The 17,967-nt window shown below is 35.7% G+C and overlaps 1 protein-coding gene across 1 annotated transcript; it reads left to right on the top strand.

Moving 5' to 3' along the window:
* Positions 1 to 829: 829 nt before the first annotated feature.
* Positions 830 to 16,970, top strand: LOC149805473 (uncharacterized). The gene is made up of 3 exons (XM_089936275.1): positions 830 to 1,176; positions 11,419 to 11,507; positions 14,362 to 16,970. The coding sequence occupies exons 1-3, from the start codon at positions 990 to 992 to the stop codon at positions 14,386 to 14,388; spliced, it is 303 nt and encodes a 100-aa protein (XP_089792401.1). The 5' UTR covers positions 830 to 989; the 3' UTR covers positions 14,389 to 16,970.
* Positions 16,971 to 17,967: the final 997 nt, after the last annotated feature.

Here is a 17,967-nt window from a genome sequence, read left to right as displayed (position 1 = left end):
GGCCAGATCATGATGCGTTTGTTTGAAACTTTGTTACCTCTGTTATATGAAATAATATGAGCACCGCCAGGTGATTTGGGCAACTACTATTTTTCTTCCCGAGTTTTCTAATGCTTTCTGCTGTTCTTTTGGTGCTGTCTTCCAGGTTTTGGGATATATGGCCATCACACTCGAGTTTATCTTTCGCTGTTAATAAGATGTCCTCTATTTGCCACCCAGCCTTTTCGCTGTTCCCAACTACGTCACCAATTCACAGTTCAAATGTTTGGTCTAGGAGGAACTGGTTTGCTTCTTGCTTGCGTAGTACTTGTTTAAGTACAGTATCATATGCTGCCCCATTCATCCCCGACTATGGTTTTGACGTTTAGAGAAGTGATGAAATTTTACACTCTGCCGCTTCTTGTGTTATGTTTTCGTGGAGTTTTGACTGGCGGGATCCCTTTTGACATACTTACTACCTCTTTATCCACTGTGTCAATGAATATAGTGGGAGAGGTGTTGGAGGAATCTATCCAACTTCCACATTCGTAGCTGGAGGTGAGGTTGGTGGCCGGGGTGAACGTGCAGATTGAGTTCAATCTTTATATTAGGACATAACTTTTAAGTAAAAGTATTACGATTGAAATTTATTCTAAATTGTAATAAAAGTAATTTTTCATTAATTTATATTGAAAATAATTTTCCACTAAAATATATGGAGATAAAATTTATATATCTGTGTAATATAACTGTATGCTATTTTATAAAGATCGCACTTTACAAGCAGGTGCAGAAATCTATACAATACTACAATACATTTCGCTCGTAACTAAATATCAACAAATTGTCAGCACAAAATATACAATACATTTCGCTCGTAACTAAATGTCAACATTTATCAGGACAAAGTACAGTTTGCTCGTAACTAAAAATCAACAATTGTCAGCATAAAATACATTTCTCTCGTATCTAAATGTCATCAATTTAGATTTGGAGGGAAGCTGCAGAACATGCAAATTATTATTATATCAATATTGGATGCGTTGCGCAGATGGTTCACACGATCGCCATGGAAAAGTTCAAAGGGGCATGTTCTCACTAACACTGAGAAAACGAAAAACTGTATAAATAGCGAATCAGGCTTACGAAGAATTAATTCGTTGCTCCAGTCAGAACAGCTCTGTCTTTTCCTTACAGGTAAGAGTCGTCTGCGTTCGCAAACTTCTTTAAAGAATGTGTACTTTTTAATATCTGAGACTTTAACGGTAAAGTCCTCGATTTCCAACATTTTTGTGAGTTCTTATATTTTATATTATAATATAATGGAATGTTTAATTGTATTTGTGGTATGTATTATTGGAAAAAAAGAATTCGCTACCAGCTTCATGTTTAGATTTAATTTGCAAATAAAAGATTCTTTAAGTAATATTGAGTAATGTTTAGTAACCTATTCCAAATTAGTATCCTATTTTAGCACGATACATTTCTTCAAAATGATCCTTGCATTATTCGCAAATATTTAATTTTATACTCGTTGGATATCATAAAGTTAATTGAGATTTAGCTATCTATATTACATTCTAAAAGTTACCAATCAATATATACAATGAAGTTGGTACGCACGATGGGAAATTGTAAGTTTATATGTATTTCTTGTATTTTAAATATAAAGGCTTTATAAATGTATCTTTAGAATTTAGCATTTTATATATATATATATATATATATATATATATATATATATATATATATATATATATATATATATATATACACATCAATAAAGAATTCGTTGCTCCAGTCAGAACAGCTCTGTATTTTCCTTACAGCGATTCTTTACATCATTCCCCAAAATGTAGTCGTATCTTCACGGTTGTTGTTGCCACCCTTGTTAGAGAGTCTGAATTCCTTTCCTCTCTCTCCCTATCTCTCTCTCTCTCTATGAACATGGGCAAATACATTTCCTAACTTACGAGTATGATAAAAAAAACCATATCATAACATTGATATTAGGTACCATTGCTATGAACACTCGGCTGCTGGGTCTGCGTTACCTGTTCCCTCTGTGACTGTGATCTTCCTCTCCATGGTCTCTGTGGACTAGCGACTCGGTGAATATTCTTTTCCCATATTAGGAGAAGAGTAGTTTCTATTCCTGGTCTCTTAAGCTCCATCTTACGTTTCTTATCAGGCCGAGGCCTTTAATTGCACCCAGTGCATTTGCTGGAATCATTTCCGTCTTTAACTCTATTACTAATGTTTACTTTGCTAACTTCGCTGCCGTCTGAATGTAGCCAGACAATCTCTCTCTCTCTCTCTCTCTCTCTCTCACACATGGAATATAGTTGTATATGGCGAGTTCTGAACTTATCTTCGCGTGAGAAAAAGAGCCACCACATGTACTCAATATTCAAGAACTTTAGCCAAAATGATTCTTACGCATAATGGTCTAGAACTGTAATTAAAATATGGCTAAGTTTTCATAATCTAGAATTTGAAACATAATTTGCATATGTCTCAGTAGACCAGCTATTGAAAGTAGCTCCTCCAATTCACCTCAGTAATGGTATGCATTTATGTCATAGCACAAATCCCACGCAACATTTTGCCACACAAGAGTCCTCCCTCCTTGGTTTCCGCTTTAAATATTGTCACAGTAGCAGGTCAAAGACGAGTTGCCAATTTAATTGACGTCATAAGAGGTGAACTAACCACTTACAATCATATTCCATTAAATGACGTTAAACTTTCTTTCTTATAATCCAGACTGTATGAATGAATGTGGTACTGATGGCATCTTAAATTCAATGCATCTGTTCTAGCACAAAAACCTTCCTGTATTTTTCACACAGTCGAGATCATGTTAATCTATTTTCTATTTTCTTATATATATATATATATATATATATATATATATATATATATATATATATATATATATATATATGCAAACTAGACATTTCTATCAAATTTCAAATTTTAATCTTCTATGAAGACGTGATCTAAATTTATATTTACTCCAATACAGATTAATTCTCAACTAAAGCCTCTGGAAACACATTTGTAAAATGTGATATTACTAGCTTTTGTTTATAATTGTTCAAGGTAAAACGTAAGCTACAAATTTTTGAGATATGTGATGACGCCATAAAGTATACAAGTCCTTGTGAATTCAAATTCCAAATATATTTAGAATTAAAAATATTGCGTGGTACTGATTTCAGTAATTTTATAATCCACTAATAATATCAACTGGTTACATTAAAAAGCAGCGGTTTAATTCAATATGTTCTCAGTAGTGTGACACAGATGTTAAACTCGCACAATAATTAATCTTCGTCATTCAATACCCACCAGCAGACTTGTAATCTATCTGCCTTTCAACCAGATTAGTTACACAAGATCAACTAAGTATCTGAATTGTCTGCCACTCGTAATTTTACATACTTCATTAAAACCAGCTAAATAACAATAGAGTCTCTTTGATGTAAATTCATAGTTCATAGTCAGACACAATGGTTAATGGTTTGTACAAGTAAATAGATTATCCCCTACTAGGAACCAAAAAAACAACACCATTCAAAGACGTGTTAATTACACAATGAATTCTCAGCTCTGGGGTCAGGCACACATTGGAATAACATTAAAGAGTCATAAACATACCATATAAAATTATTATGTTCTACATTGTAACACTAAAATAGAAACATACATTTTAAGGTTTAAAAGCCGAACTTTTCCCTTTTTCGGCAAAACAGAATTGATCCTTATCGATATCTCGAATTCCTAGCCTTGTCTGTCACGCTTGTAAATATAAAAATACGAGACTAAAAGTGTAAAGCTATGGCCTGATACAGGTTGATCCAAGAACACAATGACTCATTGCATGTTCTTCTGATATATTTGCGTGTATTAAGCTTGATATATTTCCTTTATAGCGTCAAATGTTTAAATAGGACTTGTTCTTATTTAATCAATGTATTTGATGAATTTTGGTTTTATTTGATATGTTTCATAAATACAGACACACACATACACGCATATATACATACATACATACATACATACATACATACATACATATATATATATATATATATATATATATATATATATATATATATATATATATATATATATATATATATATATACTTTCTAGTGAGATTCCATTTAGGGATATGTAGTTAGTATATTTATACTGTATATTTTTTGTCATTTCTTAATATTTTTTTAATTACATTTTATGACATTTGTCAAGTGGCGGTATGTAAACAGCTTAACCCACTCAAAATATGGCTAAGACTGTTAGTTTTGCCCGTCACCCCTGCCGGGGTATAGGCCGCCCATAAAAGATCTTTAGATTCTTCCGTCCTGTGCCATCCCTTCAAGCTGACTCCAGGTGTGACCCATCTTAGTGATGTCCGCCTCGAGGTCGCGTCGCCAGGTGTTTCTTGGTCGTCCCCCTCTACGCTTGCCTTGAGGGTTCCATTTCAATGCCTGTCTGGTAATGTTGGTTGGCGGCTTACGTAGGGTGTGTCCTATCCAACCCCACCTTCTCTTCTTGATCTCGTCCTCTACTGGAAGCTGGGAGGTTCTCTGCCACAGGTTGGTGTTGCTGATGGTGTCTGGCCAGCGGATCTGAAGAATTCTTCTTAGGCAGCTGTTGATGGAGGTCTGAACTCTCTTTATGGTCGACTTGGTGGTTCTCCAGGTCTCTGCTCCATACAGTAGGACTGACTTCACGTTGGATTTGAAGAATCTGATCTTGGTAGTTAAGGAAATTTCAATTTAGCTCCAGATGTTCTTGAGCTGTATGAAAGCTGCTCTCGCCTTTCCGACCCTTACCTTGACACCTGCATCTGATCCACCCTGCTGGTTCATAATGCTGCCCAGGTACGTGAAGGATTCCAGGGGACTTCCCTGCAGTGTGACTGGGTTGTTTCTGACATAATTGATCTTGAGGATCTTGGTCTTGTCTTTGTGGATGTTGAGACCAGTCTGTGCTGATGTGGCTGCCAGTATGTCGGTCTTGTCCTGCATTTGCTGCTGACTATGGGAAAAGAGTGCTAGGTCATCGGCAAAATCCAGGTCCTCAAGTTGACTCCACAATGTCCACTGGATCCCATTTCTCCGCCCATTGGTGGACGTCTTCATAATCCAGTCGATGGCGAGAAGGAAGAGAAACGGCGACAGCAAGTAGCCTTGCCTCACGCCAGTCTGCACTAGGAAGCTGTCTGTGTGCTGTCATGCATGAATGACTCTGCAGGACATTCCGTTGTAAGTGTTCTTGATCATGTTCACCAGCTTGGTTGGGATGCCATAGTGACGAAGAAGTTTCCCAAGTGTCTCTCGATCCACGCTGTCGAATGCCTTCTCATAATCGACAAAGTTGATGTAGATTGAAGAATTCCACTCCAACGATTGCTCGACTATGATGCGAAGAGTAGCTATTTGGTCCGTACACGATCTGTTCTGCCGGAAGCCCGCTTGCTCATCTCGTAACTGTGGGTCAACGGCCTCCTTCATCCTATCCAAGAGGACCCGGTTGAAGACTTTCCCTGGTACTGATAAGAGTGTGATTCCTGTGTAGTTGGAGCAGCTGCTGAGGTCGCCTTTCTTTGGGATCTTGATGAAGTGTCCCTTCTTCCAGTCAGTCGGTATTTCTTCTTCCTCCCAGATCTTCTCAAAGAGGTTGTATAGCATTTCCACTGAAGCATCTAAGTCTTCTCTGAGGGCTTATGCTGGGATGCCATCAAGTCCAGCTGCCTTGCCGTTCTTCAGCTGGGTGATGGCTTTCCTAATCTCGTCTCTGGTGGGATTGTGACAGCTTATGATGAGATTTGCATTGGCTGTGTTGATTTCTGGGGGATTTAGTGGGGCTGGCCTGTTCAACAGTTCTTCAAAATGTTCTGCCCATCTCTTAATTTGGTGTTCTGTACTTGCTATGGTCTTTCCCTGCTTGTCCTTTACGGGTCTTTCTGTTTTGCTGTACTTGCCAGACAGCTTCTTGGTGATGTCATACAGCTTCTTCATGTTTCCACTTCTTGTCGCTTCTTCTGCCTCTGCCGCCATTCCTTCAACATAGTTTATCTTGTCTATCTTGATGCTACTTTTCACTTCTCTGTGGGCGTCAGTGTACTCTTTATGTACATTTATTTTTTGTAGTTCTTGTCCAACTGCTATTTACTGCTGACTTTTTCTGTTTAGACTCCTGGATTTTGCACAATGTTTCAGCTGAAATAGCTAAGACTATGATCACTCTGTATTCCTAGTAGTGTTTGTAGGCAATAACTTTACCTTCAAAACAATAGCATTGTGTTATCCTTCCCTTGTTCCACACCAGTTGATATACTTTCTTACAGAATTTATAGAATACCTCTGTTTCTTGATCCACTCCAATGGTTTTCCCTTCACCTGTCTAACTGAACAAATATTACATTGCTTTGTCGGTCATGCGTCAGTTGTCAATAATTCCTAATTTTAACGTTTCAAAAGAATGTTAGATCAGTTTCAAACAGATATGGCTCAGTATGTTACATAACATAACATAACAAAACTTATATTAATAAAATTAAATCTCAGACCATACATAGGTGGGATATGAGAAATCAGAACTGCTACTATATTGTAAGGTGATGGCAATAACTTATGGAAATACAAAATCGACATCAATTTGCATGTAAATGAATTTCCTTAGACATGTATACGTTTTTGTTTTCTTCTTTTTATCTTCATTTTCTACAATGATATTGTACACCCACATATTGTTTACAGTTTCTACAGGAATGCTTCGCTCCCATAAGCCATACCTTGACTATTTGCATTGCGACGTGAAGGAAGGCCGCGCTTCTTTTCGGAATCATCATGATTTGGATTCAGCCAGAAATCAGTATCATAGTTGACTCTGAAAATTGCAGCCCACTCTAAAGCTAAATATTCAGTCTATTAGGTCAACACAAATGTGACTTTAACTGTTTTAGGCAAACAAGAACGTGACTAGCTGTGTGGGGGTACTGAGGGTCAAATCACAATTATATTGCAACCATAGACATACATGTGAAAGGCACATCAAGATCGTATCATATTATATAGGCGCCCATATATTCAACTAAGTAATGGTACCTAAGGGTCAAAAGTATTTATAGGGCCAGAAGTGATGATGGTGTCAAATGTAAATGATAATGGAAACGGTTATAAGTTTCAGTTGTCGACAACCTAGACATAGACAAACAAACAACCACATACGCAAAACATAGACAAGCACATATGGCAACGATTGTGTAGTATCTCTTTTCTAAAGATCTGAGTGACCTCTTTTAAAGGGTCGTTTGGTTTCTACTTCTTCTTTATCCTTTGCCACCATATCTTTCACCATGTCTTTCATGATATCCTCTTGGAGACAATATGTATTTTAGTCTCTTCAATAGAGAAATCTAGATGGACCTTTATCCAGTCGGTATTGAGGCGCTGATGTTCCCTTAATTCTTTTGATGCTTCTCTTTTTATTTTCTTCCCTCCTTCAAATCTATCTTCTCTGCTTCTTCTTCTATCAGTTCTTTGACAAGGCTCTTGGTGATTTGAAGTGCATCCCCTTTCAGACAAACACGTCGAAGCGTGTACAATTGAACCTCTACTTGTCCTCGGAGCTGCCCCAAACCCATCATCAAATTCACTGCTTACTGTAACTGTATCAAATTACAATGTTATTGAACAGATGACGTTCGTTCGTTGTCGACAAATGGTACAACGCATGGAATAAGGTCGCGTATGGCCATTCAGTCTTGTGCGACTATTTAATGATTGCATGGCACGCTTCTCAATTTCTCGACAAGTGGTAAGCAGCCACGTACTGCCACTTGACACTGTAATATATATACAGCATAGTTCTTAATAAATCGTCGGTTCGGGAAAAAGAGCACACCAACAGACAACACCCAGGCTGTGCGCAAGCACGCCCCTTTGGGATTAATTTATACGTCGAGTGGGAAACAGGATCAAACACTTAACATTTTACTGTATGCCACATGATTGGCATGTATGGACGTGGAAAAGGAGGAGTCCAAGAGCGTCAGCGGAAACTTTCTGGAAGGAACATCATACACGAACTATCGGTAAAGGGTCAGAAAGGACCGGTCCAGAAAGGCCTTTTTGATAATTGCTATTGAAAGACTTCATATTGTCCCACATTATGATTTCAAACATTCAGTGACAGAAACAGGAGCACATTTGCAGATGTCAACACGCTTCTCCCTCATTTCTTCAATCCGATGTATTTCATGTGGACTTGTCACATATAAATCCTGTCCATAATCACGAAATTTCGTAGAATCGACAAAAATACCAAAATCTATTCATTCAAGATCAAATGGAAAACTTGTTGCAATGCGCATTCATTCACAACATGACTCCAAATTTCAATTTTAAGTAGACAAAAACGCCATTTTCTTTCGAAACTTATGTCTAGCGCGCGGAGTTATGTGCGCATTAATAATGTTGTTGCGTAATGATCAATCTGCGCCTGTGTATTTAGTTAGGAATCCGGCATACATTCATTTACTTTGTTTCTTGTAGTGTATTTTGTTTATATAATTAAGCCTTAGGTAGAATAAGAAAATGAGCATATAATAAAAAGGTTACTGTATTTGTATGGGAAAATATGAACTCATTTTGTCGGATAGATTTACTGTATTACTAAGGTCGTGCAATATTACATCTGAAAAATTCGTTCACATTTTCTCATGCAAATGCAATAATCTATAAATAACCAACTAGAAACCCAACAAATATGCATATATATATATTGAATTTGTATAGTTTGTTGTCTTTTCGGAATGATTATATGTTATGTACATCTGTATTTTCCAAAATCAATGGTCATGGTATATCTGACCAGTAACATTTGTTCTATAAACAACATAATTCATAGCTAGTATTTATCTGTGAGCGTGGATTAAATATCCACACCATTATTGATAGTAAATATGTTTACTTGAACCTGAGTCTAGAACATAAAGTTGTTCATCTGGAAATTTCTAAAGGTGTTGACAACTTTGTTTTATAAAGCAAACTGCTCTACGTCCGGCTCCAGCATGGTGTCTTAGCTGTTTATATTAATGCTGTAAACTTGAAACATGACTAATTCTTGTCTTAATATCTAAATCAGAATCAATCTAAATGTTGTGTTCAGCTTTTAATTTGGTTGGATTTATTTATTTAAATTATTTTTCATTGGAATGACAGAGTGCATGATAATATTCTTGGATTTAAACATGAATTTGGAATTATAGTGAATTCAGAAAGTGATATTTTGGATTACATTATTCTGATACATCCGTTCGAGACCACAGATACACCATCACATTCAATATCGGAATTTAATTGGAATACCAATGGAATTCAATTGCAACTTGATACATTTTGATCTGCGATAGAACATTTACGATTATTTGTAGGATTTAATGCACAATATAAATAAATTACGTTTTGTATTTTACAAAATATGTTGGTTTTTGCTTTATTCTGTTACTCAGTTTAGGCCATAGAGTCATATCCATACATATATACTTGCAAGCATGTATCAATGCATCCATACATCCATTCATACATGCATGATTAAACGTATGGTTGAATAGAAGTTACATATGCAGAGGTTGTCTTTAGTAACGTCAGTAGCAATTGTACTAGTATTGTTTAAATTTTTTCAACTGTGCTGATGTCTTTGTCTCATTATGCCGTCTCTAAGCTTGGACTAGGCGCTGTTCCGTTTTTATAAAACTGGTAGGCGATGCAGCAGTCTCATTCGTAGGTGTGATTACTTTCACGAACATGCTTGTTTATATCACGTATGTGTCAAAATGACTTGTCAATCCCATATGATATCCAAACAAATAAGGTCAAGGCCTAGAGTGTTCATTAACTGAATTGTAATAAATCATGAAGTTGTGAACCGCACGCGAATTATAGTGCGCACGATAAAAAATAATAAGCGCATACCATGTGATGGAGGAGGCACATTATATATTTCCTTGAACAACATAAACATCTTCACGTTGTCATTGTTATCTTTAAGAACATGCGCGTAACACTGAGATACGATGGCTACGATGGCCGATAACGGCCGCCAGAATACAACATCAAAGTAACATGAATTTGTACATGTACACATTTTATACGTGACGGATCTACATATTAAAGTAAGAGAGATTTGTACATGTACACATTTTGCTCAAAAGTGTACCTGACGGATCAACATATTAACGTAATAGAAATTTGTACATGTACACATTTTGCTCGAATGTGTACATGTACAACTCTCTATTACTTCACAAGTAAAACCAATTAACATTTAGATTTTTAACGTAGCTTTAAAAAGATTTCAATCATAAAGTCTTATGTTTTTGCATTGTTGATAGATTCGTATTGTTATTAATATTATTATTATTATTATTATTATTATTATTATATTTTAGGTGGCACATGCAAATAACAAATTCCGAAGATATAGACGACACGACGACTCTCTCTCTCTCTCTCTCTGTACACACAGGGGCTCGTATCGTTGCTTACAATTGACCTATCATACATGTACTATATAATAACTACTAGTTATTGTATAGCACATGTATGGCATGTCAATTGTAAGCAACGATACGAGCCCTGTGACTGTACATCCGTCTATCCATCCATCCCTCCATGCATCCATCATTTGTATCATTTCATTTTATTTTACTGTATTTAATATCTTAATTGGCCTTGATGATGGGAAATATTTTAGCTTTCATTCTGTGAAATGAATACGAGTTTGTGATTTTTGAAGGTGTGGAAGCGTTAACACTGTTCCACCAATGAATAAAATTAACGTCGTATTTACGTCATTGGAAAGGTAGCATAATTGCTACACAAATTATAAAAATTGCTGAAATTCCTTTACTCTCAACAAAGCAATAATCTCCGATGAATACTTACAGCTTTCTGCAACTTGTATTCATATGCAGTATGCTTCTTTATTTGTTAAGTCAGAAAGTTTGAAGGCTTTCAAGGAAAAGAAGTTATAAAAAAAACGTACGTAATTGGAATTTGTGCTTCATACTACCCTGACGGATATCGGAAAATGTCCCGTCTTCCTATCAGTCCAGCAAAAACTAGTCGGCATTTTTGTTCTCCAGTTTTGCAGACAGAATACTTATGGAGCAGAAATGTAAGTTTTATGTATAAAACAGTAAGAGTGCTCGTTCCATCTATACTACTTTTGGGGTTTTGCTCACGACATATAGCCTATATTTGAATTATTGGTATAATGCTGATTTCTGAATTTTCTGGATTTGCTTGAACATTGCCACACCGATAACTTTAATAAGAGGTTTGTTCGTTGAATTATTTATGATACAAAAAAACTATATAAATTTCTCCTGGAATATGTTCTTTATTTTTATTTCAGTGAATTTTGTCTTGCACTACGCTGAGAAAAAACTTCACGTACAAGGAAATATCGGATTTATTAGAAAAACTTCATGGCATAAATCTGAGGTAAAATGCACAATACTTTTGTAAGGAAGTTAATTCTGACTTTAAATACAATCTGATATGTGTGTAACTCTTGTCGCATTTCAATCATAAATAAAGTTTAGGCTTTTGTATTGAGTGAATATTTCAAGTTACTATGACATGTACATTTATTTATATGAGTGGGCAGATTACATATCCTACATTAAGAGTTCTAAAAAGGAATACCATTCGTGAATATTTAAATTCACAATAAGAACAATGGCTGGTCGAGGTTGTAAGAAAACTACCAGACATTTAGTTTTTGTTTTTTAAAATTAAGATTCTTTATCAAATTACTCCTTTGCTCGTTATATTTAGATATATTATATAATATTTACTTCAGTCATCGTCAATATAAATTGCCCACTTTCTTAGTAACTTCATTCATAGTACAATTTGCTATATTAATGTAGCTTATTGTAAAGATTCAACATTGGAAAACCCTGAAAATGATTGCCGTTAACATTTCATTTTTCTGCCCAGATCTTCAATTTCAGGAGAGAGAGAGAGAGAGATTTTGACTTTTAACGTAGCTTTAAAACGATTTCAGTCATAAAGTGCTATGTACGTGTTTAGGCTCGAATAAACAGTAGCAAAAGAAAGCGTGAAAACAACAAGCTTTGAAAAATTTAACAAATAATTTATTTCCCTGGAAAAAAACTCTACAAAATGAAACAAATAAGAACTTACGGTTTTAAGAATCAAATTAAAAATAATTCAAACAAATGTGCAATTTCTGAAAGCCCAGAATTGCGAAATGGAGGCTGTTTGCATATAAAAAATCACATAGTTCCAGTATAACCTTGATAAAAACCAATCATTTTACTCCGATAATAAAACAATATAAAAAGTTGTTCTCTTCTCTCACTGATTTCTAGATCAAGGTCGGGAAGTAAGTCAGCTTTAGGTGTTTACAACTGACGAGTTAAGGTCAAACTATTTTCTGAAAAAATATAGAGTTCCTATTAAACAAAACTACATTATTTTGACATGTAATGAAATTCAAAACAAGAAGATTTTTAAAACTTACAAACATTTAAATTAAATAAAATATAAATTAAATCTAATATACATAACAAGAGCTTGACAATTTTTCAGTCATATCGCTACGATGACTGCAGTGTTACAGTTTATAGTGATGTCTAGCACCGGGGCATCATGTCGTAGACATGTGGCATGATTTCCCACCCAGTCACATTATCCTGACAGCAGGCAGACCAGTCCTAACACTAACCCCTTAATGCTGAGCGCATAGTGAGACATGTGTTACTATCATTTTTTAAGTCTTTGGTATGACTGGACCGGAATGCCATCAAAGAGAGGACCCACCATTCACAGTAGACATAATGTGAAATTGATTGTTCATGTAGACTTTCATGAATGAACATGATAATAAATACAGATTTCTGAACTTTACATTTGTTTCCATGATATGTCATTTTCCTCCGTTTACAGTCGTTACATTTTTGCATGTTCCGAAACAACAGACCTAATTTAATCATAACGACCACCACGAACATACCTTAGACTCTTTCCGTCATTTTATATTTGTCAAAGAGCCGTATGTTGAAGAGTTATATGTTAGAAAAAGGATTCTTCAAATATAATTCAAAATGGCCGCCATCGCTTAACAGGCTTGAGGAAGCTGCTCTGGACTTTGTGCCGTTTCTCATATCGTATGTAATTCTTGATAGTGTTCATCTACATTGGTGGTTTCGTCATGCATTGTTTGTTCTGTTGTGTGTTTCTTCATTTGCTAGGCTTCTTTGGGGTGGGTGGGGAAAAACTGTTAGATTTTTTAGTCGATTTCAGCCACTCATGCTACAACCGTCTTTCGCTTCAAACATAACATCATCACATTATACTTGCCAGTCGATCCATTTATGCTACGATGGACCCTCTTTAACTGCACTAAATAACAAGTCCTTGGCGCTCGATACATGATTATATCATTAAAAAGTAGTTGCGTCTTTCTCTAGCAGCTCTGAGTATCCGACTTGTACAGACTGAAGAAGTGAGAGGAATTAATAGGGAAAAGTGAAATGCCAGAGGTTCCAAAGGTCCAATAGGTGTTCATTGCAAAATACCCGTAGACAAACATCAGGTTTAAGTCACCTGCCGTGTTCAGTCATCGTCTTATTCGTGCACATATTGAATGCCGATATTGAATGTTATTTTTTCACACATTGGTGATTACGTGATTCGAAAGTGGTATATTTGTATTGGTCCTGCAAAAATGTCAGCGTTTATTGGATCCAGTAATAGTATTCATTGCCAACCTTATACGAAAATAGACATTGGTTTGTAAGAAATAACAGATCATAGTGAAAAAGTCTAGGGTGTTACTGTCAGGTTGTTATTCCTATATTGAACACATTGAATGAAGTTCTCTGAAGACAACCGCCCTGGTGGCCTAGTGGTTAGAGCGTCCGCCTCAGATGCGGGAGGTCGTGGGTTCGATCCCCGGCCAAGTCATACCAAAGATTTGCAAAAATGGTACTAACAGCTGCCTCGCTTGACGCTCAGCATTAAGGGGTTAGTGTTAGGACTGGTCGACCTGGTGTCAGGATAATGTGACTGGGTGGGACATCATGCCACATGTCTGCGGCATGATGCCTCAGTGATAGACATCACTATAAACTGTTACATTGCAGACATCGTAGTGATATTACTGAAAAATTGTTAAAAGCTACGTTAAAAATCCAAATCACATCTCTGAAGACAAAAAATCAGTGCAAGATACCATTTTCGTTTTTGCATGATAAGCCAAAAAGTGAAAGCAGGCATATTTATATAACCAGATATGTATTGATAGTTGTATTTTTAATATATGCAGGTTTCACATATTGTCTTCACCATGTGATTCAAGAAGACATAGACTTCGAATTTGTTCAATGTCGAGAACCAAGCAGAATTGGATCACCAGAATTTGGCTTGCGTGATCGTAGTGTGTTTCACAGAATGGGCTGGATTGATGCGCATAATTGGAAAGAGGCAATGCAACAGTACTTTAATATCCTGGAAATGAGTCTTTACCAATATTTCAATGTGTACTTTGAAACGATGAAAACTACTTTCCATCCCTCAGTCCGTACTTTAGAGTATTCTGCAGATCAAATGTATTGTCATAAACAATCGTCTGATTTAATGTTCTTAAAATACAAACAGTCTTAAGAATTACAGCCGCTATTTTATTCCTTTGAGATCGAAAATGTATAGCTTGTTCAATTTGCTGGAATGGGCATTTAAACTTACATTGCTTGAATTTATGGTCGCAAAACAAGAAGCATGATAAAGATTATTTTATATATTTTCTTTCTCTTAACGACCTAAGGTAACGTGCAAATCTTATTGCTACTGTTGCGTGTGTGGCTTATTACTTTAACCATCTTGTCAAGAAGTTTGACACTTTGGTCACACGTTTACTTCATTACATATTCTAAAATCTCTTGATCCAGTCCATCTCTTGTTTGGAATGTAGCTTCCCGAGACATGTCCCTAGAAAAGGGTCATACGGTCAAGAGGTATTCTTTATACTTTTTAACTAAAGTTCTTGACACTTTTCAACTAATAATATATTTCACCAGATGCATATTTGATAATGTTTAGCAAATTTATTCCATTACTGGAATATCACATGATCATATAATTTCCCTCAGTATCGTTCCGTCACTTCGGTTATTCCCATGCATGGATCAACTGTGCCATGAATTAACCTCAACTGCAATGTTCAAAAAAGGAGCGTTTGTCAGCACGAATAAAGTTGTGCTGAAGTAACTATCTCTGTATGATGTGTTTCATTTGGCTTCAGTATCTACACTCAGTTTAAGTTCATATGTGTCAATGAAAGAAAGACTCGAATTTGCAAATAAGAAGCCTGAGTGGGTCTGGTATCGCTAACATTGCTAATGTTGGTCTGTAATGTTAAATACACATTGGGAGCAGGCAAAAATATTTTCACTGAGTAACAGGTTGGTAGGTAGGTTATTAACTATTGATGTTGCTGGTAATCCATAAAACAGGAAGCAACAATGCATGCAATTCTTAATGAATAAAGGGAGGATAGATTTATTACAAATTATAATAAGGCATTCCAGATTTTATCATACGCAAACGAAATACAGAACGCAAACTAAATTGGGTACAACTAACCCAAAACGAATGAACACAAGGTTCTAAAGCTCTGTCCTAGGGAAGAGAAACAATTGTTAAGGGTGTCAGAACACTTTACCGACTGAAGATATCCTCATGCAAAAGTCAGATATTGAAATTAATATAAATGTAATCTAAGAAACCGGTCATATTACACGCACACATTTTTATTACTGACTACTAAATAAGCGGCCGTGTTGCTACGTAATTAACGCATTGCTTCATATAACAGCCTAATATGGAAAAATAACAAGAAGCCAGATGGTTGCTTCGGTGACCATTAAGTCGGTGGCAGTGCCAGAAAAAAACCCCACGTATATATATTTATATATATATATAACTTTGGGGTCGGAAATTGTTCGAATGATATCCCTTACAAACAGTTTTGCCACTTTTACGCTTGTATGGAGTAATTAAGCTGGCTAGGTCGGCAAGCAAGACTTTGTCAGTAGCCAAGCGAAAAACTAACTATGAATCAAATCAGTTAAGATTGTATTGAGGTCTCATGCAGGCAAGATTTTACACAAAAAAAGCTAATCGCCAGGTAACATTATCATAGTGAAGTCATATGCGTATGCACATATCGTGGACTTTTAAAGATCCGTATAAAAATACGAAACTTAAGTATAGAATCATTTACATCACACACGTACTTGATGACAATAACAACGACACATTACTTATAATATTCAATGATTTTAATAAATGATAGCATGTTTAGGCTGCAAGCTCAATAAAAGAGGTATTTCAACAACAACGTGATAGCGCAATTAAAGGTGATATTATTGCTATAAGAAGGCCTTGCAAGTATGAATTATTATTATGGGTGATACTGGCCGACAGATTACAAAAACAAAGTCACAAATTTGTACATGCACAAATTTTGCTAAATCGTGTTAATGCCAGAATACATCTAAAAGTTGAAAAACGTATGCCCACATTTTGCTAAAATGCGTACATGACGGGTCTACAAATTAAAAAAATAAAATATCGCGAACTTTTTAATCACTGTCCCGTGCAATACAGTTCGTCTTGTTTATTATACATAAAGAAAGAAGTTGCACGAAACCTTCACTTCTGCACTGCAATAACAGAGTTAAATGTGGAGTATGAGGACCAGTCAGGGACGTAGATTTTCGTCTGTATATTCCAGATGATCGAAATGACTCAAAATGGGGTGGAAGTATTTCAGTTGTTCTGTATAATGTTGGTGCCTCGATCGGCAAATAAGTTCAATTTATAGATTTATAGATGTATGTACATTGTAATAAAATCACATAAAAATCCAAATAATAGGCATCTGTACAATTTACATCTCTCTCTCTCTCTGTATTCATTGTAGAAGATGTAATGAATATATTCATGCTTTACTCTTTGTAGCTAGCGCTCTCGCTTTCTCTTCATATGTTCTCATCACGTAGGAACATTATACTTTTCGACTTGCGTTATAAAAGTATATTGTACCTACATGAGGAGCATTCTTATCGAGGATAGGAAACGCCAGAAGAAATAAAGTAGGACTATAACATGTATTTCCCGTTTTCAGGATATATATATATATATATATATATATATATATATATATATATATATATATATATATATATATATATATATATATATATGTATATATACAGAGACAAAGTGGGAGACAGAGACAATAAAATATTGATTATAAAGATCCGGATTATTTGCACGTGTGGACTAATGTCGTCAACAGATATGTCAGGCAACACCTAGGTAATATATAGAATCCTTGCATATCACTTTGTTATGAATATAATTTATAATCTGTAAGTGACATAGATAATAGCAGCTGTGAAAATTTATAAGTTCTTTTATTCAGATTTGCTAATTATAGGAAAGTCTGTGACGAGGGAGTTAGACGGACAAAGGAACCAGCTAGTTCCTAAATAGAACGATGTCTGCATGTCTTTAATTGTAAGAAACTGTGTCATAAACAAATTCGAAAACGGCGCCATGACTAAGCAAATTGGTATATTGACCTTGTGACCCACTTCAGTCAGCGCCTCGGCTTACGGAGCATTAATGTGCAAAATAGGAACAATGACACTCTGATTTTGTTCCGGTAAATGCAACTTTGGATTAACTCATTGATCAACTTCCCGATTAAAAATCTAGTGTATCTCATGATTATATATCTGACTTTCTGTTGAACTAACACTTTTTTCTATACATGTACCGGCACATGGACCTATATTCACTTTCGGTGTTGTGCTGAGCCTGAAAACAGAAAATTGAGCTGCAATGTTTTAATATTATTAAGACA

This window comes from Sinohyriopsis cumingii, chromosome 2 (assembly GCF_028554795.1).
Source record: "Sinohyriopsis cumingii isolate HCF-2022 chromosome 2, ASM2855479v2, whole genome shotgun sequence".
NCBI lineage: Eukaryota > Metazoa > Mollusca > Bivalvia > Unionida > Unionidae > Sinohyriopsis > Sinohyriopsis cumingii.
This window is presented reverse-complemented; position numbering and strand designations above follow the sequence as displayed.

Bases quoted from the DNA above. Each gene is read 5' to 3' on its own strand.
- LOC149805473 (XM_089936275.1), top strand. From the start codon at position 990: ATGCAAATTATTATTATATCAATATTGGATGCGTTGCGCAGATGGTTC. The intron at 1,177-11,418 runs GTAAGAGTCGTC...TTTTTATTTCAG, and splicing joins GCTCTGTCTTTTCCTTACAG to TGAATTTTGTCTTGCACTAC. The intron at 11,508-14,361 runs GTAAAATGCACA...TAATATATGCAG, and splicing joins CTTCATGGCATAAATCTGAG to GTTTCACATATTGTCTTCAC.